General features: G+C 40.3%; 1 protein-coding gene across 2 annotated transcripts in view; it reads left to right on the forward strand.

Moving 5' to 3' along the window:
- si (sucrase-isomaltase (alpha-glucosidase)) overlaps positions 1 to 22,148 on the forward strand; it is an 83,014-nt gene that overhangs the window by 12,506 nt on the left and 48,360 nt on the right. For both annotated transcript variants that reach the window (XM_031293323.1, XM_036001437.1), the window contains exons 12-20: positions 1,547 to 1,678; positions 2,105 to 2,224; positions 7,420 to 7,533; positions 7,942 to 8,026; positions 8,675 to 8,792; positions 12,242 to 12,413; positions 13,939 to 14,055; positions 16,224 to 16,378; positions 18,826 to 18,910. In XM_031293323.1, coding sequence (XP_031149183.1) covers positions 1,547 to 1,678; positions 2,105 to 2,224; positions 7,420 to 7,533; positions 7,942 to 8,026; positions 8,675 to 8,792; positions 12,242 to 12,413; positions 13,939 to 14,055; positions 16,224 to 16,378; positions 18,826 to 18,910 — 1,098 coding nt within the window. The remainder of the gene's footprint in view (positions 1 to 1,546; positions 1,679 to 2,104; positions 2,225 to 7,419; positions 7,534 to 7,941; positions 8,027 to 8,674; positions 8,793 to 12,241; positions 12,414 to 13,938; positions 14,056 to 16,223; positions 16,379 to 18,825; positions 18,911 to 22,148) is intronic.

Raw genomic sequence — 22,148 nt, forward strand, 5'->3', positions numbered from 1 at the left:
CACTGAATGTTAGCGCTGATCAAAGATCAATCAACCGAGTTCCTTTCATTATCTCATTCATCCTGAGCTGAATGTTAAAACTACTCCAACACCTCTTCCCTTCTGAGACACTTCATAAATACCAGTTCTGGTTGACATTTTCTTGGGAATGAGCCTTACTGCTTATCTTCGTCTGGGCTTGCGAATACTAACTGTAAGAAGTCCCTTCCACACAGAGCACTGATGTTTGAGGTACTTTGCCATCCTTAATTACTAAGGTAAACGCCTAATCTTCATATGTTCTAATAAAACACATCAACTGTATCACAACTCAGCAAAGACTGCACTAACCAAAGACGTGGTTTGAACTCGGTCTTATTTAAGGAACAAATGCAAACACATTTCTAACCTATCTCAATATTTCACTCTGGTAATCTCCAATCTCTCGTTCATTTTAAAAGACATTAGGATGCAGCTGCTTCCTCTCCTGCTGTACTCAGAGACATATTTGATAACCATTAGATAGACCACAGAGGGCATTATCACATTCTCCCTAATATGTCTGGAGCTGATTACCATTAGAGGAAGGATCTGGCAGAGCCTTCCAAACCATCTGCTCTATCGATATGAAGTAGATTTTGGCAGACAACAGACAGTCAGAGAGCAAGCATAATGTCACACACACAAAAAAAGATTGTGCTAACATTCCCATTGTCCTCCCAAGGTTTAGCAGCACATCATGCAAGTTGTTGGCACTCACATTAGGTCTCCAAAAATCCAGCAAAGGCAGGTCAGACAAGAAAGCAGTTAAAATGTTTTTTTTTTTCTTACAGTGAGGCTCACATTAGATGGAAATATAACGTGTTAGGAGGATGCATTCAAGTCATGTTAAAGATACTGAATTTTGAGTGGATCTGTTCAAGTTATAGGGCTGTATACGATATAAGGTAAATATGCGATTACATTGTGGAATATCCCAATAACAATTTTACTTGCGATAAATAAACAGATATTAAAGTGTAGTCAGTTCTGCATTTCTGCTGCCTTCAGTATTATTATTATTAGCTAAAATACAATAAACTGCTTGTTGAATTTAAAACAAATGAAAGGAAATAATTTCCAACATTCTTTTATTGAACAAATTGAACATTGATTTGAATATAAAAAGGCATCACTAAAAAAAGAATGACAGTTACGTTATAAAGTGAGGTTTCTACTGATATTTTCTTTCAACTAACACGAAAAAATCTCCATGTTGCATAGTTGATATTGTTGATATATACAGTTGATACTGTGATGCCGATAAAAAACATATTGTCCAGCCCTATCAAGTTATGCATGGAAGTGGAGGCATTAAGAGTCATTTTCAAGTCATTACATCAATGCAAGATGAAAATATTATTTTAATACATGAAAGCCATGCCAGCATTTTAGCTGAATGGCATCTAACCTATTTGAAGTAAATACTTTTTTGTAAAGAATTTGTAATTTAATTAATTAATAATAGTTAGCCTATTGTATGTACATAAGGTGACCATACACTATACATTTTCTTCTTTTTCTGCAGGACATTCAGTACACTGACATTGACTACATGGAGGATAAGAAAGATTTCACTTATAACAAAGTCAGTTTCAGCGAGCTTCCTCAGTTTGCCGACTACCTTCATGAGAAAGGACAGAAATACATCCTCATCCTGGTAAGAAGTACCTTATTGTGAGTGAAGCAATTTGTGTATTTCATAATGAACAGAAAATATAACCATTAAACAACGACAAAACAAAATTTTAACTTGCATTTCAGTGTTGTCTATTGTTTGGTAGTATTGTATCATTAATATTGTATTACTGGCCAAATGTTGGCTGTTGTGATGTCAAGTTGATGTACTCCAGTTGTATAAAGCTCGACAGATATTTAACTACAGGAGCTTGCTGTCTATACAAAAGCAAACACAATCTCAAATCATTGACTCCAGCCAACCAGTGAAAACAGCAATTTCGAAACATTTATGATATAGTCAGCCTTTCAAATGTACCAAATGAATGTTCTTCATTAAAACAGTTAAGAATTTGAAATAGCATTGATGTTTTTTCATAGTCTCACGAGTGTATTTCATTGCCCCCAGGACCCTGCAATAGCTACCAGTAAGAGGGTAGGGGATGCCCCATATGGCTCCTATGACCGTGGGACTGAGAAGAACGCCTGGGTCACTGAATCAGATGGGAAAACTCCTCTGTTAGGAGAGGTGAGCTGCATTTGGGTGCAGGAGAGAACTGGATAATGCATACAGATGAAATGTAGTGGCCCCTTGATTAGATACTTCTTTTCTTTCAATCAAAGACTTCCCTGCTCCAGATGGTAATGTCTGTTTTACACCAAGCTTCCATTTCACATATGTGCAATGTCTGCATCTGGAGTAAATGGCTCGTCACAGTGATATTCAGGTCATCAGCTTGTGAGGAAGTCCTACAAGGGCCAAGCTTAATGTTGCGAAGCAGGAGTCAAACACAGGTGTAGGAGGGTTGTTACTTATTATAAATGGTCATACATTCATATACTGTAAAGCAAAGGTATAAACCAAACAGCAAAAGATACGAGCCATGCATACGTTTGAGAGGTACTTTCTGTTCCACTTCTAGTCTAGCTTTTCTGAAATGAATACTCATCAGTGAAAAAATTATTTCCAGGAACATGGCATTAATATCAATTCCAATAACCTATGCAATACAAGGACAGCCATCAAATAATTAACATAAATTGAGTAACAATTAGAGCTGCATGATATGAGGAAAATACGTGATAACGTTTTTGAATAAAGTGATAATATTACTTGCAATAAATAAACCGATACTAAAGTGCACTCAGTTCTGCCTTTCTGCTGCTTTCAGTATACTTCTTAAATACAAGAAAATTGCTTGTTAAATTAAAAAGTTGAGAGGAAATTATGTTTAACATTCTTTCATTGAACTTAACACAAAAGGCATCAATAAAACAAAATGAATGATAGCTACATTTTTAAGTGCAGTCTTCGACTGATACTCTCTTTCTACTAACTCACAAAACCCCTTAGTGTCTTTTGCAATGCGTTTGTTGCGCAAGTTGATATCACAGTGATTAAAAAAACGATATGGTGAAGCCCTAGTAATAAAGTTGGCGAGATTTTTCCTGCATGTCTGTTTTGCTGAGGAGTATTTGAGCCTTTGAATTATACAATATATGCAACATGAGCATACATATGAGCATTTGCTGTGTGTATATGTGACTCCATATTCTCCAACAAACCATAATATTCCCCAATGGAAGTTCAAGCCTCCGGTATAAAAAGCTTTCTCCTGCAGAGAGAGGTGGGTGGGGGGGGTTAAAGTCTGCTGCTCCCATGCTTTTATAGTGTTGCTTTTGATTACGCACACGATTAGGCGCAGTCCCTCGGCTAATCGCTTTTTCATGCTGTTTATAACAGGTCAAACATATGCATTGATTCCACATTAGTGTTTAATCTTAAAATGTTCTGCATCAACGCATCACAGATTAGGGGTGTGTGTGTGTGTGTGTGTGTGTGTGTGTGTGTGTGTGTGTGTGTGTGTGTGTGTGTGTGTGTGTGTGTGTGTGTGTGAAAGACAGAGAGGGAAAAACGTGAGTCTCTGTGTATCTGTGTAATGTAAGCTATTCTTGGTTGTTTGTGCTTCATGTCTGTGCATGCATGTATAGGATTATAAGTGATTCTAGTTCATTTCCATATGAATATATGTGTCCTGGTTATGAAAACAGTGAGGTCTTTGCAAAACGACCTCTGCAGTAGCTGTGTCAGTGATAAAGGAGATACAGAGACATGCTGGTAGTTATTAGCTTTTAGGACAGTGTTACAAAGCTAAGCTAACCTGGGCTCGTATACCAAAGACAGACAGCTCTTAAAGGCTAACTTAGCTCGTAACATTAATCCCCCCGTCTCGTTTTACCTACGTGTTGCATTCAAGGTGAGAATGAGACTAAACTTGCCTGGATGAGTGTATGGCTTTTCTTACTTCTAGAGGGGGTGTGCTGTGTTAAACTGCCAGACACTGCATGGTTTCGCTTCTGAAGATGGCTGCTTGCTTCGATAACCACGCCCTCGCTCCGTGTCCGCTGCCCCGCGTGTTCCGTTGCCGTCCTTGCCGGGCCAGCCCCGCTTTTCCTCGTTGTTGTAGTTCAGGTTTTAAAAGATGTATTTAGTGTTATGGGAAAACAAGAATAGTCTTTCAGCATCTTTGATTCAATAGTGTTCGCCGCGTAAAAACGTGTGGGTTGCAGCCGTCAGCTTGCAGCGCCCTGCCTCCGTGGCTGTCTCCCTCAGGACACAATCTTAATCTGAATCTTCACACCTGCCGCTTTGGCTAAATCAGATCAACCAACACACCTCCCTCATGTGACGTGTTAGTCTATCCCTGTCAATTAGCCAATACAAACACCCACTTCTCTAAAGGCACTAAACTGATATCAAAACTGATATACCAACAGCTAACTGGTTGCAAAGATAATTATTAAATATTTTCCTGATGGCCCATATGTTTCAGTGTGTGGGTAAATTCATAGCAGGACCTCACTCATACAGTTGAACTTTTTAGCTCAGAGTCCAGAAGGCAAAAATGAATGACAGTAAACAAAGCAGCATGGAGAGAAGGGAGTCTATGTGGGTTTAAATGTAGGAATGACAGACAGAAACATGGGAAGAGAAAGAGGCAGGTATAGGAAGACAGACAGTCACAAATAACAGATTACAGAGGAATGTACAGGGAGACAAACTGGCTCTCTTTCTGAGTGGTGGAGTGACAGGGAGGTGCACAGGAAGTCTGCCACAATGAGAGACAAGAGACAAAAAGACAAAAAGGGACAAACAAGACTGAAAAACGTTTTACCACTGAAAAAAAACAAAAAAACAATAGCCTACACAACCCTGGAAGACACGTTGGAGCAGAGGCAGGCAGAGGGACAGATAGAGACAGCTAGAAGAAAAGATACAGGTAATGACAGTAGGGCTGTGATGGTATGGACGGCGTGGCTGTTAATACCAGTCGCGCAGTTCTCCACACCGGTCACATAGCAATCCTTCTCCTTTCCATTCTACAAAACAGCTCTCTCTCCCAGTGAGTGTGTGTGTGTGTGTGTGTGTGTGTGTGTGTGTGTGTGTGTGTGTGTGTGTGTGTGTGTGTGTGTGTCTCTCTCTCTCTCTCTCTCTCTCTCTCTCTCTCTCTCTCTCTCTCTCTCTCTCTCCATGTGCCTGATCGCGTGTCTCGCTGTAGACACAGCTGAGAAGTCAAGACACCCTAAACCTGGGTGTTTTATTTAGAAATTTGGTTTATTTCGTAAAGTATCCAGATACACTGTGGCCTTAATGTATGTGATTACAGTGAGTACTGAGAGTAGCATACAAGTGCGGCTGTGAGGAAAAGCGAGAGGAAAAAAGGGATAGGAATGACAATGTAAAGTGAGTTAAATGTGAACAATAAAACAAGCTTCTCAAGACACGGTGGCTTCATCTGTTGTTTATACTGCCAGTAAAGTGAAGGGTGTTACCCCCCGACAAGAGTACTGACTTAAAGCTTATGACATGTGTTGCAGCACAGTGTTTCCATTTCAGCTCAATGTGAGAGTCTTTACTGCGTTTTGCTGTCATTTATGGTCATGCTGCTCTCTCCCCTCTCCTTTGATCGATTTCACAGACAGTTTAGAAAGCTCTATTGTCAATAAAGTGAAAAAAAAAAAGGTTTGCCAAGGGCAGGGCAGAGGCTAGCAGCTGAGCAGAGAGAGAGGGTGACTGCAGTCCGCTAGGTTGATGCTCTCTATAGTAATATAAGCTGCTTCGTTTAACAATGTTAGGCTACAAAAACGTGCATGCAGGCTAAACTTCAACTGTGGTGTTTTTTCGGGATTAAGCTATAAGCAGAAAGTAACTTCGCTAGCTGCTAGGCTAATTTATACAGTGTAAAGTGCAATGGTAAAACACTGCAGCGCTACTCCGTCCATCTCAGCTGAGAACGATGAAATGTCTGGCTGAGTCCTTTCCTTCCCTACTATGTATTACATATTCAATTAAACGTTACCTGTAGATATGTAGTACTCAAGCCTAGAAATAGTTCATAATAATTTGTCACATCCATAATCTCTTGAACAAAGGATAGAAGACAGTCAATGATGGTAACTAAACAATGATTATTCTGTTAGTTACACAAATGTAAGTCATATCACACGACATATGCACTCCTGTAACTTTCAGTAGAAAAATTAAATATAAAACATATAAATAAAAAGTGCGATGACGAAGGTATTGCCGGTATTGCGTTGATGTGGTTATTGTTACAGCCCTAAATGACAGATGGGCAGACTGACAGACGAAAAATATAAAAACAGACAAATAGACATAAACAGAGTGAGATATGCAGCTACAAATGCCAGCAGATTTGTTGAAAGTGTTTACTGGGCTGTCAGTATTAGCAAACAGCTGGAGATGCCAGAAAGACAAAATCTTATGTTAAAAGAAGAAAGAAATGACTTGAAAAAAGGAAAGATGTGAAATGTGAGGGACTATCAATAAGCTCCGACCTTGGAGTTCTGACCACCTGCCAAAAACATCTGCCTGTAAATCTGTGTGTGTGTGTGTGTGTGTGTGTGTGTGTGTGTGTGTGTGTGTGTGTGTGTGTGTGTGTGTGTGTGTGTGTGTGTACATGAGCATGATTCATGTCTTTGCTACAAACTGGGTTGTAAAGTTATTGGCAGAGGAAGTAAAAGGTAAAAAAATAGCGTTCGTAAGGCAACCTTTAGATTTAAAATCTACTGTGCTTCACTGAAGGGTTCACACACAGAAATGTGCACACACACGAAATCTCCGCCTTTCTCTGTGGATTAATCATTTTTCTCAATGCATGTCATTAAGGACGACTTCTAACACACAGTCACGTCTAGAGATTTCTATTACATTATCGATTTCTCCTCTCCTCTGTTCTCTTCCTCAACTCGTCTGTCTCTCTATCCCCTTTTTCATCTCTCTCTCTCTCTCTCTCTCTCTCACACATCAATCCCGCCCCCTCCCGTACTTCATCCCTCTTCTGTTCTCTTTTCTTTGTCACTTCCAGATCTCTAAGCTGTTTCTCTGACATTTCCATGGGCCTAGCTTTTGCTTCAGTGGAGTTCTCTATGCCTACACTGTCTTAACTGATCATGCCCCATCATGTTGTTGACATGTACGGTATTGTGCTCACTTCTCGCCTAATTAAAGACATGCTGCGGATGCTTTTCAAACTGAAATAAAAAGTATAAAAAAATTCTGTCAAAACAAAACCTGAAGTTAATACTGTCAGCAGGGAATCTCACATACAGTAGTGATGCCAAACTAATGTTTTCAGAGTTTTACTCCAGAAATATTAAAAAGTTCTTGTTAACGTATTTCTCACATTCTCTTCGCCTCAGGTATGGCCAGGAGAGACTGTATTTCCAGACTACACCAGCCAAAGCTGCATCGACTGGTGGATTGATGAGTATGAGCAATTCTCCAGGGAGATCAAACACGATGCCCTCTGGATTGTAAGTCAATTTTTAAATACATAAAATGAAGGTGTGTATTCACTGATAAGCTGTTAGCCACCGAAAACCCTGAAACCGACATTATTCTGCAGCCAATTACACACACACACAAGGGTAGTGAGCTAACATTTTTGTAATTTTTGGTGGCACTTCTCTGTGGGTTAAACATTGGAGGCCAATAAAGAGCAACACAGACGGTCACAAAAACAGGCTGGAATTCATATTATTCTGTTAATGGTTTCTCATGTGAAAATTTGGATTTGGCTCACTCATTACTTGGGCTGTTTGCTACAACACACACACAATTTATGGATAACTCTTTTTTTTCAGCATAGAAGAATTCTGGATCCACATCACTGTTATGGCATGTTGTAAAGAATTTATGAATAAATTAAAATGCACTTGCAGGATATGAATGAGGTGTCTAATTTCAAGAAAGGATCAACTAAGGGCTGTGCTGATAACAACCTCAACTACCCTCCCTACACTCCAAGTAAGACACTTTTTTTATATGTTGTTCGCCACAATCATATTAAATACTTGCCGTCCTTGTACAGTTTTACCCTCCATCTTTTAGAGACATGGTACGAGTATCAAAACTTTGTCACCGCAGCATTGGTTACAAGTTTGCCCTTGCATGTCATAAATCTACAGTACATACCAAAGAAATAGAGGATGTCATGGGCTTGTAGCTGTGGGCCCAAATGCTGTGCACAAGTTGATAAGTCCACCACAATAGCTCATAAAGTAAGTTCAGGTCCAGAGGAAAACTCATCTAAAATAGTGGGTCCCCGGTGAGGAATTTTGAAAATGAGTCTTCTGCCATGTCTTTTTTTCCGACTGTGTCCCAGACAGGATGATCATAACTGGAAAAGGCATGCTCCCCTGATGCCACCGTTTTATTGCACTCCCCCTTAGTCATCCTCTTCCTCCATTGCTATGTCTATCTTTCATTTCCTTATTGTTCCCACTTCCTATTGCAGTATATACATATCAATGACTCTTGTTTCTTTGGTCCCCTTCTTCCTCCTTTCCTTTTATCACTAAATGTTATATATTGTATTAATTTGATACCTCCTGTCACAATACCCCCATCTCTTTACCTCCATTTTTTTTCTCATCATCTTTTCTCTCCCCCCAGAGATCCTGGATGAGGTGATGTTCAGTAAAACTCTGTGTATGGATGCCAAGCAGGCCTGGGGGAACCACTATGATGTCCACAGTCTGTATGGCTACTCTATGGTGCTGGCTACTGAAAAGTGAGTGCATTCACAATAATAGAAGGAGTTTGGCCAGCTTGTGCGGAGGCCAACTTGCTGCCCTCTCTCCAGAACTGTAATGGCAAAACAGGGGCGACACACAACATCTTTAAAAATCAAGTGTGGTAGAATAAGAGGCTACAGAACTATGGAGCCGACACGGAAAAGAAAAAAAGTGCAACAGAGAATTCTGTCAGTTCAGTGCAGCACAGTGATGTATGCCCTCTGCTAAATCAAAGCCTGTGACTCTTGTAGACCATTTGGAAGTTGGATCCCATGTGATAAGTGGAGAAATATGTTTTAATGAGCCCGGCTCCCTGGGTGAGTGAATGAATTTCTCATCTGGGTCTGGCGCTGAAACAGTTTAAGGGCCCATTACTTACACGAGAGGCATCAATGTGATTACAGAATATAAGCATTGAGATATAGAAATTGATGAAGCATTAGGCAGGTGAAAGTTGATGTATGGTTTATGTAAAGATATATCGGCATGGTACTCATAAGTTGGTAGTGTTATAATCGATTTAGGGCACAACATGGACATCTGCTATTTGAGTGCACACGCTAGCTGGAGTGCAATATAGCTGCAGTTATACATCCAGATCATAATATCTATGCATAATGTCATGTGCATGCAGGACAAGTGGCACTCCAGTTTTTGTATACAGTATCCTATAATCAAGTAATGGCAATGGATGTAAAGCTTGTTAAGTTACACAAGGTATGCCTTGCCTCTGCAACTGTGCTTGGGTAGCACACAAATGATGATATTGTGATAAGTGAGGTGGGTCTGAAATGTAGCTAAACTCTGTTTCCATCACAAAATTGCAAACAAGCACAGAGCAATTTGAAAAGAGAGTAGCAGAGGAGGTTCACAAGAGAACATCGGATTCATCATTCCAAAGACTATCAAAATAGTACAGTCAAGATAGTCAGCCTGGCACATGAGCAAGTGCTGCACAAAAGACAAACCATTCCAATGTCACAGAGGTAGGGATGGGATGCAGTCACATTTATCTTAGTACAGGAAGTTCTGTAGTCTCCAAACCCCCAGCTAGTCATTTCACACAAGGCTAAAGTTGGCGTCAGTTGCCGGAATTTTGATATGCACTAATGGTGATGGTATGGGAAATTGCATCAATTAGAAAGGAGCACACACCTGCACTAATGGGTTTTCAGCTGATGGAAAATAACACCCCATAAAACTAAACAAATTAGGGCTGTCAAAATAACGCGTTAATTTCGATGAATTAATCTGAGAAAAAATAACGCGTTAAAAAAAATAACGCAGATTAATCCATTCCATATTGACGTTTGACCCGGAGCCGTTCTAGCCACCATTCGACAGTAAAATGGAGGAGGGAGACGAGAATGTGCTGCCTGGATCATTAACTGGAACATTTACTTGTAAAAATCTTCTTCCTGCCAACTCTGGCTACCGAAATCTGGTGCCACTGATATGTCTGTGCTTCTCTCTGATGCTCTGAAACAGGCAACACAAACACCGCTGCACATGACGCTAGTTAACACTATACTCAACAGCAGCTAACGTTAGCCTACCGCTAGCTAGTACCTGGAATAAACATGGTTAAAATGCTGAGAGCTAACGCTAAACGGTGTAAAGTTTGACTGTGTTTTACTGTAGAGGATTCAACACCGGTATGTAACAATCTGCAGCTGCCGTCGGAAAAACAACACAGACGGTGCGTTCAATCAAACTGGTAAACTACAGCCTCGTGGTGCATTTGAAGTTATTGTAAATGTCCTTTTCCCATCTGGTGGTTGTTTTTATCGTTCAACAGCAATTTACTAGTGAAATAAGTTAGTTATTGTTATACATTATTATTAAATCATTTCATTTTGACCATATGGCCTTAGCAATAAACAAGCCGTTCTTTAATGTCACCGACTGTTGTTTAGTACCCTTTTTTTCTTTTCTTTTTTTACTTTCTTAAAAAGTATCGGTTCAGGCACAGTTAATTATGTATGCGATTAATTTCGATTAATTAATCACAGAGTATGTAATTAATTAGATTACATTTTTTAATCGATTGACAGCCCTAAAACAAATACAATGCGCACACCCCTTGATGCAGAGATATAGTATATCATAGATGTTGAGGTTAAAAGTAAAAAAAGTAGAAAAGATTAAAAAAAAGTACCCTGTACAGTATTACACACAACCACACAGTATACACATATACTGTATATACAGCTGCATAAAGACACACAGAATACACAAAGTGATACACCAGTGTTTCCCCTATGTTGATATTAGGGTGGCAGGCCGCCATGGTATCAGAAATAGGGTAGACGCACAACAGGGTTTCCGTTATGTACACCGTGCACCGCCGCTCCTTCAGCTGTTTATGAAAAGTCATAAAGTCGTAATTACACGACACTGCAGAGCCGTGTGCTCTACTGAACTCAAGCGAACTGTCATCCGCTCTCTCTCCCCTTTAGGGTGAGCAACTGGAACAGTGACAGGACGTCATCACTTGCGAAGTCATGGCAACCAAATAAACAACAGGGAGAGTAGCCGAGTACTACTTGTCACTCAATTTTAGGCAAAGTGACAAACAGTGACGAAAGCCGCGTCATGAAATCCGCACTCACCCGGGTCCCGTGAAATATGACAGCTACAGTTTATTGGAAAATAGCATTGTGGACACTGAATTTGATGAATTTACTGTTTATCAGACCCCAGATGAGACAAGAAGCTAACATTAGCAAACGCTGCAGTGACGGTCCCTCTGCCTTTGACTCCCCCCTGTAGGAGACGCTGTATTCCTCCGACACGCTGTATTAACGTTACTGTTTTAAAACCGTTTTCCAGGTTTGTGGGGGTGCATACCGCTCAAAACCAACATGAAAAACGTAGCTAGTAATGTTCACTCAGCATTTTTTTTTTGTTGTTAAACTGTGTGTAAAATGAGCGTGACGTTCCTACACGAAACTACACACTGTTTTCAGGTAACGTTACTTTTTGACGTTCAACACCCCCATCCCCCCGCCGCTGCTGAAAACAATTCTAGAGGAAACACTGTACACCTTACATACACATGGTCACACACATGGGCACATACTGCACTGGAGACCATACGAAATACAAGCCCACTGAAGTCGATTTGCTGATTCACTCCTTTGGTTTTAAAGCTAGTTAATCTTTTTGTCTTCTTTCCGACTCCCTCCTTATTTACCTCCCTCTGTCCACTAATTAAAATGTACTATTGGCAGGAGACACATTTCGTCAACATCATCAGGGTTTTCGTATTGTCATGGAAATCAATGCGGGTTCGATTTCCTCATCAAACAAAATAAGTATATATATATATATATATATATATATATATATATATATATATAATGTGCAACAGGGAAGGAAAAGTACAACTAGTTCTGGCTTTGTTCCCACCTAATCTCTCTCTCTCTCTCTCTCTCTCTCTCAGGGCTCTGCAGCGTGTGTTTGGACGGAACCGTACCCTGATGTTGACCCGCTCCTCCTTCCCAGGTGTCGGAAAATATTCGGGTCACTGGCTGGGGGACAATGCTGCCAACTGGAACGACATAAAATGGGCCATCCCTGGCATGCTAGAGTTTGGGCTCTTTGGGGTTCCCTATGTGAGTAGCAAACCCTTACAGAAGAGCAAATACTGTTTGTATTATGTTTCAAGTAAGTGAGTTTGACGAGAGGGTGGCTTAACAGGACTTAACAGGACTGCAAGGAGTAATCTCTTCAGCTTTTCACTTGAGCTACAGATTCAAACATCACATCATACAATTAAGTGTCAACATTTTAATTTCTACCTCATTTCAAGCCTTTCTACTTGTATTGTCACAGTACACACAAAATGCCATGTTTTGTTTGATTTCAATTGCCCATACATTTGGGGATAAGAAAACGCCAGGCACCCAAGAGCTCCATGCAGTCTGGCTCCCTTTTTAGCAAATATCCATTAAGGCAGGCACATTTTACTTGAGGCTCTGATTCCCCTCAGATAGTCTTAATGAAAGACAAAGAAAATGCTATTATGTATGTAGAATGCATGTATCATACAAAAAGACCTTGTAACAAATCTTAGAAAGTTAGCTAGAGCCAGTTGTAGCACTTATCACTTATCACAGCACTTGTAGCGTTTTAGTTTAGTTAACATGTTGTTCTGGCATTTTGAAGTTTCCCTTGTTTGTCTTTTTAAAGAGGATTCAGCTGCTAATTGAGATCTATGTTCAGGCGTAAGCATACAGACAGAAGGGCAGGCAAGAAAAAGTGTGTCTGGAACGAGATCCATTAACATGCCTGGAAGAACACTGGTTCTCATTGCTGGAACACCACCACGTTCAAAAACATAAGACTCGAAAAAAAACACACTGCTAGTCAGTACCCAAGTGCACTCTGTGCTGTGAACTTGCAAGTGTGCATCTGTAGTGCAAACAGCCATAAGAAAACAACAGGGAGTCAAAACACACGCACAAACACACACACTTACAGCTGTGCACGTCAGGTGGTCTTATAGATGCCAACTACATCTTAGTCGGACTGGATGAAGCAGAATTTAGGTTATTCACCACACACACCACACACACCGCACACACTGCACACACACAGAGAGAGAGAGAGAGAGAAGGAGAAATAGGATTTGGATTGATTGCCTCCCATTGAGTCCATTGTAAAATGTGGCCAGTAGTAAACAATAGAAAGCAAGCAGTCCCTGTGGACTGGCCTTTTCTTGGACTCCACTGTGAAATTAATGTAAATATAGATCACTGCCCATCTACTGTCTGCCAGTAAATCTTGACTGAATTGAAAAGACATCAAGAAAGACATTTTAAAAGACAAATATGTGGCCAGCTATCACATCGGTGCCACTTATTTACTAGATTTGTTGACCTCAGATTCAGTTGGTTTGTTTTCTTCCTGAAGGTGCTTGGATTGACATTTACATTATATATAGAGCTATGCTATTTTATTTCAGTTTCAACACACAATTTTCAGCTGGAATCCACAGCACCCTTTTTTCTCTGATTTTATCAAATGGCATGCCAACTGTACAATTCCAATACACGGAATTTAACATTTAAGACATTGATAGAAATATATTGTAGGTTCCGGCTAAATGTCAAGCTGCCGTCTCCTCCTGTGTTTTAGATCGGAGCTGACATCTGTGGATTCTTTGACGACTGCAGTGAAGAGTTATGCCGTCGCTGGATGCAGGTGGGAGCTTTCTATCCCTTCAGCCGGAACCACAACGCTGAGGGCTACAAGGTACTGTAAAGGCATTTTGTTCTACAATTCTTGTATTAGACTCAGTCAGTTTTAGATTTATGTATCACACAGCCATTGTTTGGTCTAAAGTGCTGCAGGGTTTAGCCTTCATTTCATAACATTGCATAGGTGTTATAAAAATGCCAAGTGATTAAAAATAGAAATTCTTTCAGTATCCATGAGATTGTCATCATACCAGTACTAGTACAACTGTGTTATGAAATGGGAGCTGTGGGACCTCTGATTTTGGGTTTAACACTGGGAATGTTAGCAGTTGAAAATCCATTATAGCCGCACAGGGTATTGGAACATCTGAGTCTGAAGTAAAACGAAGCTCAGTAGCTCAGTGCCAGACTGATACTCATCAAAGACCTTGAGTTTTCACACTTTAGTAAAAGATAACAGTAATACTAAATTATGTTAAATTACTATAATATGATGTGCCGTATGGCGGATATATTGTAAAATATGAATGCAGTTTCTGCTTTGTTGGCAGCCTTTAGGCATCAGGCCCTTAAAGCTGTGGTAGGCACTTTATTTTTGGCATCGTTGGGCAAAAATTCCATAATAATCTTTCAGCATATTGTAATTCAAGTGGTCTGAGAGAACACTAGACTTCGGCACCTCCACCTGGCAGTGTTTCCAAGCATTAGATAATATAGTCATTTAAGCTATAGTTTAAACCAGTAGGCTACGTTTCACTTCAATGTTACAAGAGTGTTAAAAGGCTTTTATAATAAGGACTAACCAATGTCTTTAACGCAACCTGAAACTCCACAAAATAATGTAGTGTGAAATGCCCCTGTCCTTCAAATTAGTGCTGGGTTACTTCTGTAGTTAGTAGGCTTGCTAACCAGACATGCTCACGTTTGTAGCTAATGTTGGAGCCGACATACACACTGTGTAATCCATCCATTTCAGTTTTGGTATTTTTGGTTTTGTAGATGGTACAGTAAAAAAAACACCATCCAAACTCGTGTATACGTAGTATCAATTTTACTACAACCCCATTCATGCTGCTTTATAATACAGAGGCCTGCCTGTCTAGGTATGGTTGCTAAACTATGAGATGACAATCACTGGTGAGGGGAGGGGTTTGGCAAATGGTCAATTAGCTAAGGTTAGGTACTGTATCTTTAAAACGTTTTCTGAGCCAACGCAGCCCAGATTCACAAAGACAACTCTCAACAATTCTAATAAAGGTTCTAATAGTACTACTACTACTAATAATAATAATAATAATAATGACCATAATGAGGTTAGAGAGATATTTGTGTTTATCTTTAAGAAGCACACTATAAATGTAAATGTCAAATCAAATGTCACAGAGAGAGAAAAGCACCCACTGAGCATACAACTATGTTTATATTGATGCTACATACCAAGCTATTATTGTAGATGAACACAAATGACACGGTCGAGAAAAGTCTGTCTGCAGCATTGAATAGCGTGAAATTTGATGCTCTCGCGACATTCTTCATGTGACATTTCCATGCTAATGCTTTTGGGGTGATGGGTGAGTAAGACTTGTGTGTTTTAAGGGCAGGGGGTGTATTTGCTTGAGGAAAGGGACATGATGATGATGAATCTGAAGTACAATTTCCACTAAACGAGACAGCTAATGTGTGACCTTTGCTTTGCCCTAATCATGGCCATGCAGGCCAGTCCAAACACACACACACACACACACACACACACACAATCTTCATCACATTCTCAGAGGTGCTGAGGGCATAAATGATTAGCCAGATGAGAGGAGCACGGCCTGTAAGCAGCTAATCACCCTCTCACTCTCCACTATCAAATGAATTAAATCATACTTCTGTTTCTTTCTCACACACTCTCTCCCCACCCCCTTTATTTCTTTCTCTCAAGTTCTCTTTTGCTCATTCTCTTGGCAAACTGGTATAAGATTTGTCATATGTAAAGTTAATTTCCATTTTAATATTTACAATTAAGGTTAATGTCTATGTATTCATCATGAATAAATTGGTGATGTAAAGAAAAAATTCTTTCTTGTTTTTATTCCCCTCCTCGATATCACACCTTTCTTTCCTCTCACTTCAAGTTTGTATGTCTCCATTTGCTTCATTCAAACAAGGTCTCTTCTATATTTTCAATTAACCCTTCTTCTCTCTCATTCATCAAACCCATCTTTCTGTCTACAGCCCCAGGATCCAGCTGTCTTTGGCCTCAACTCAATGCTGGTGGAGAGCTCTAAACATTACCTGAGGATACGTTACACACTTCTTCCTTACCTCTACACACTCTTCTACAAAGCCCACACCACAGGGGAGACTGTTGTACGTCCTGTCATGCATGAGTAAGTCATTCAAAATATTGCGAGTATAGTGTCCTCATAATGTCAGTTGAAGCAGAGACACTTGCGTCAAGAAATTGGCCATTTATAGCAAATGGTCATACAGTTAGGTTTGGTGGTAAAAGCTCTGTTTTTTGAGGGAGCTGTCACAGAATTAGAGCAGCAATATGTAGTCAGCAGAGAGAGCTAATCCCCCTCAATAAAATACATACTGTATGTGGACAGCAATCTTAGTTACATCAACAATCTACAGTACTACTGTACTACTGGAGGTACATTTAGCTGTGGCAGCAAAGATTGTGGAAAGCCAGGCCTCATCCACACAAACCAAATTAGCAATAAGCAGGAGTTTAGCTTTATATGCCATTATGACACACACAAATGACCATAAACCAAAGTTTGAGTAAAGTATTCTCTAGTGATCATATTTTTTAGTAGCCTATGCATATGGTAAAAACACATTGAAACTGCCAGGGGAAAATATTCCCAAAACCAATTCAGCCCATACAGAAGCATAGGCTACTTCAAATCATCATTTTGGACATTAACACCAAGGCAAGCACTTGCCAGACAACACCACAATACTTCAACTCAACTGCTACATGAACTTCATATTTTGGTTAATACCAATGCAAATGAGTACATGCCTACACAAATGCATACACAGAGATTTCAAATGAATGTGCACATATTTAGCATCATAACAGATTGCAAACAGCCAGCAGCACATCACATAGGCCTACCTACAAGCATGCAGATGCTAAATGCCAATAATTCATGCACATAACAAATTGAATATTGAACAGCAACAGCAGAGCAGCTAAGCTGAACCCAGAAATAGCCAACCACAATGCAGCCATAGCTAGCCAAGCAAACACAACCTGAAGCAACCACAAAGTAACGAGGAGAACAGCAGCAGACACTTACCTTTGACCCCGGTGTAATGGCGAGTAGGAATCCGGTGAGCAGTCTACCGACAGGGTGGTCCCAGGTCCTACAGTAAACACAGGGAAACTGTGCCAGCTGTTTAACAACCAGCTGACCACGCGCCGACAGCGGCAGCGGTGCACCGCAATTATATTAACGTTACTCCTTTAAAGAAAGTCATCAAAAAAGAGAAGCACAGACTGTGTGCGGTCAGCTGTGTACAGCAAACGGCGTTTACATGAGCATAATTAGCAGAGTACCAGGTTGTAATGTCCGCGCTCTACACCTGCATGAATATGATTGGACGTTACTCGTCACAGAGCTAGGGATGAACCAATCATTGTAGCGCATACTGATGCCAGTCAGCCAATACAAGCGGGACTTCAGTTAAGTTCAGTTCTCTACATGAACCGAAATCACTTTTAAATATTATTTTTTTGGCCTTTATTTGATAGGCAGATAAAGACAGGAAAAGGCCAGAGAGAGAGAACATGCAGCAAAGAGCCTCGGGTCGGACTCGAACCCGAGCCACTGCGTTAAGGACTGAACCCTTGGTACATGCTCTACCAGGTGAGCTACCAGGGAACCCCAAACCAGTCTCACATTATGCTTTATTTAGCATTGCACTTTGGAATGGAGAATTTTATTTGACTAATGAAAAACATTTTCCGTGTAGGCTATTATAATTATTTTTATATTTCTTAAAGGTGATGCCAGAAATAATTAACACTTCCCTGTGAGGGCCATGAGGCATTAAATTGTCCAGATATGGAAACTTTGTGACTGTCAGAATTATGTGGTGATATAACAAGCTGGGTCAACATCCCTGCATCCAAATAATAGGTTGTAAACTTTAGTGGGAATTTTAAGTGGACTACAATGTGTTTGATTTTGTTTTTCTTTCAATTTTGTTGAATTTGAATATTGAATAATGAATGATGAGGTTGGACATAGTGGTAATATAATGTTTAACAAAGTTAACATACATTGCTCCAAAGGTTGTAATAAAGCAGCATGCAATATATAGACAGCTATTTACTGAATGAGAGTCATGGGGCATTTACACAATGAATGTAGTCTAAAATGTGTTTTTGTTAGCCAGAGCATAATGACAAAGATATTGTGGTATCTTTAGTTTCGTTGCTCTGATGCTGTATGGAAGAAGTATTCGCCGACACTGATCTTGATAATAAAAAGGTTTATTACAACAAAGATTTCAGCATCATGACGGGTTCTGCAGAACCCGGAGAGGACAGTTCTCAATTCTCAAAATGGTCACTCTGAAGATTTTCTCTTCAAACATGAGGTTAAGTACTGTCCTATGTAACATGAGACGTGGTGATGGGGGTATGTCAGTCCAGTGCTGGGGCCAATCTGTCAGTGGCCCCCATTTGCTCCAGCAAAGTCACTTCCTCTAGAAGGTGACCTCTAACCATTTGTTTTAGCCAAATTGAACCATGTGTGTAAGTAAATCATATACTACAATATCTAATTGATTCTATACTCTTCTTTGTCACATCCAGGTTCTACTCTGACAACGCAACCTGGACAGTGGACCGCCAGTTCCTGTGGGGAAAACACCTGCTCATCACACCTGTACTAGACCCGGTCAGCCACCACACACAAAAAAACTCAACGTCCCAGAATACACACATACACATACTGTAGGCCTACATACTGTATATGAACATGATTTGGTCCTTCAAGTACCTGCGCTGAATCAAAATCTACTTGCATGTACCATATCATATCTAGATGCAGAAACTATCATACAGTACATATAGATTTGTACATGTAGTACATAGAGAAAAGTGTCTTGCAGATTATGCAGATGAGATGATCAGTTACTCACTCACTCACACACACACACACACACACACACACACACACACACACACACTGACCTCCACTGGGAAAACATGACATGGGATTTTCTTTGTTGCCCTTCCCTCCTCTCATCCCTCTTTCTTCTCTCTTTCATATCCTCCCTCTTTTCTCTCAGCTCTAATGAGAGCACTGACCTCATTACTAGAAGATTAGAAGTGTTGATGGAAGTGTGAATATGTGTGTTTGTGCATGTTTGTCTCAGTGTGTGTGTGTGTGTGTGTGTGTGTGTGTGCGTGTGTGTGTGTGTGTGTGTGTGTGTGTGTGTGTGTGTGTGTGTGTGTGTGTGTGTGTGTGCGCGCGTGTGTGTGTGTGTGTGTGTGTGACGAATATGCATATGTCTGTGTGCCTGTCTGTACGTGCATGTGTATGCGTGCATACACAGCAATTGCGGTCATGTCAAAGTGGCCTGATTAATAAGCAATTTAGCATGGCCTCTTGTGAATTACAGAATAGTGGAAAGCAATTGGATTCATAGTGGGGCCGGGGATAAAGTAACTTCAGTCGTGTGATTGTGATAAAAGTTTCAAATACAAGAAGTGGAGGGTTTATGCTTGCAATGCCTAAGCCAGGGTTTGAGCAGTCCTAAGTAGGGACACGGATAGGCTATATGCTATGTTGTTATTTTTGCAAATCAAACAGATAAACAAGACAAACAATAGCAGTCAACAGTGCACCTACTTTTAGTCTGTTTAAGGCCAGAGGCACAGCTGAACTGTAGTGCAGTTGTAAACAGGATAGGATTAAAAGAAATCTATTATGAGTGGTGGGTTAGGGGTTGGTGTCAATTATGACCAATCACTTGTTTTCTGTCTCTTTTAAAGCAATGTGCTCTGCATCACCAAAGTGCCCTGATAATTGAATGGAGGGAAATGTCTGCAATAGAAATGCATCTCCAAGGAGCCAAATTATGACATTGCTTGTAATGGTGCAGAAATATCATGAATTAATTCACAGTGCATTAAATAAACTTACCTGTTTGCTTACCATGTTGATGTCATGTGGGAGCTCTTTGGGTGACACTGTAAGCATCTGCAGGGACAGTTTGGTTATAAGGGAGCGTCTAATAGCCAGTCACTGACATGTACAGATGCAAATGCATTCGGCCAGACAATTCTCACTTAATGCATCGTGGCACATTCTGACAGCTCTATGTTTGAAACCCGTCATTCACAACACAGCCACATGTGCAGTATACTGTACAGTTGAAATGAAAAATACAAGTTATGTTTTTTCTATGCTTGAGGGAGTTCAAATTTCAAATCAATTTGGCCAACATATCCACAAACAGAGTTTGCCGGCTTTTGAGTAACATTTGTTCATGTGCCCAGAATTTAGGTTAAACCAAACCTGAGCAAAACACCACAAATACACCATGCTGCTTGATCAATACTGACAATCAATACTTACAAGATCCCACATAACCTCCCCTCCTACTTCTGCATACTGAAGTTCATGGCAGGCAGAAAAATACCAAATAGGTCCAAGGTAGCAAGAACAAAAATCTGTATCTGATAGAAATGCAACATTAATGGAAAAATACAGCCAATACAGTCACAATGGGCTATCCCAAACAGGTTACCCATTGAAAACTAGTGTCAAGGTGGTTTTGAGCAATGTGAAATAATGACATTAAGTATCTCACACTTCAGGGTGATAATGTAACCTAAATCTACCCATGTATGTTCAAATTTTATAAAAGTTGTGAGACTAACTGTAACTTATGATTTTCTTCTCTCACATATTAAGTTTTATGTTTTTTCATTACTAAACATGGCCTGTTTTGACAGAGCAGTGTGGCACACTGAGAACAGGAGTCTTCAACGTATTTTAAGCCAATGACCCCTCAATTGAAAGAGAGATGGATCATGGACCCCCTACTACATATATTGTATAAAATTAAGTTGCATAAAAAACTGGGCCTACAATAACGTGTAGGGCGGCCTAAAGCTTTTACACATACCTTTTTAGTGCATAGAATACTAAGCTATTCAAATAGCTTAATAATTGTTGGCATGGTTTTTTAAATCATGTTTTAATAAATACATGAGTCACAGTGAATCCTTAGGATTAACTGTATCCGTGGATGGCTACCTTAGAGACTACCTTACCTTGAGGCCAGTTAGCAGTTGGGATTTATATTTGCTAATAATATTTTGGATTCATATTAAGACTTTTTAGTTTTTAACAATAATTTGGAGGACCCCTCTGCAATGCCACTTGAAAAGGATTCTTTCCAAATGACAGATCCAATGTGGCTGAATATTCATCTTTTGTGGTGACAGGGTGCTGCTGAGCCGCGATGCTGTGGTTTAAGCCAGGGTAAGGGCAGGCATTAAGAACAGAGCGCCCACTATCTGTTACAGATGCATCCGGATGTGAAGGGCCAACATGAAGAGATAGTGTCAGTTGCTTGAGTGAGGTCACAGGCTGTTCTTTAACAACCCTTCACATCCTACCTTCTCTTTTCTTTTTTCATTATGCTCATATCTCTCTGCCTCTTTGTATTTATCACTTTGTCCGGCTGCTTCTGCCTTTCCCTAATGATGCTCTTGCTCCGTCATTCATCAGTCGATGCTTTAACCTTGATCTGTGTGATCTCTGTGGAGATCTCCTGTCTCGCTCTCTGCCATCCCCTCCGGTCTTCATCCATGCTTCCCCACTTGCTCCCTTACTCACTTTACTTTTTAGCTCATCCTTTCATCAAACGTCGACTCTCTTATCTCATCTGCATTATCTTAATCAGCTGCTGCAACTCACCCTTGTGATCCCATTTCATTTCATCCCATCTCTCTTTCCCTCTCGCTCACTCTCTCTCTGCCTCTCTCATCTACCTCAGCTACCATCTGATCATGCTGCCAGTATGAATCTTTAGCCCACCTGATCAAATCTTACCTTATGGCTAACTGAGCTTCAGTACTCTAAATGAGGATACAGGCCTCATGACTTGTCCCTCTCAATC

The sequence above is a fragment of the Sander lucioperca genome, chromosome 5, assembly GCF_008315115.2.
Source record: "Sander lucioperca isolate FBNREF2018 chromosome 5, SLUC_FBN_1.2, whole genome shotgun sequence".
Lineage (NCBI taxonomy): Eukaryota > Metazoa > Chordata > Actinopteri > Perciformes > Percidae > Sander > Sander lucioperca.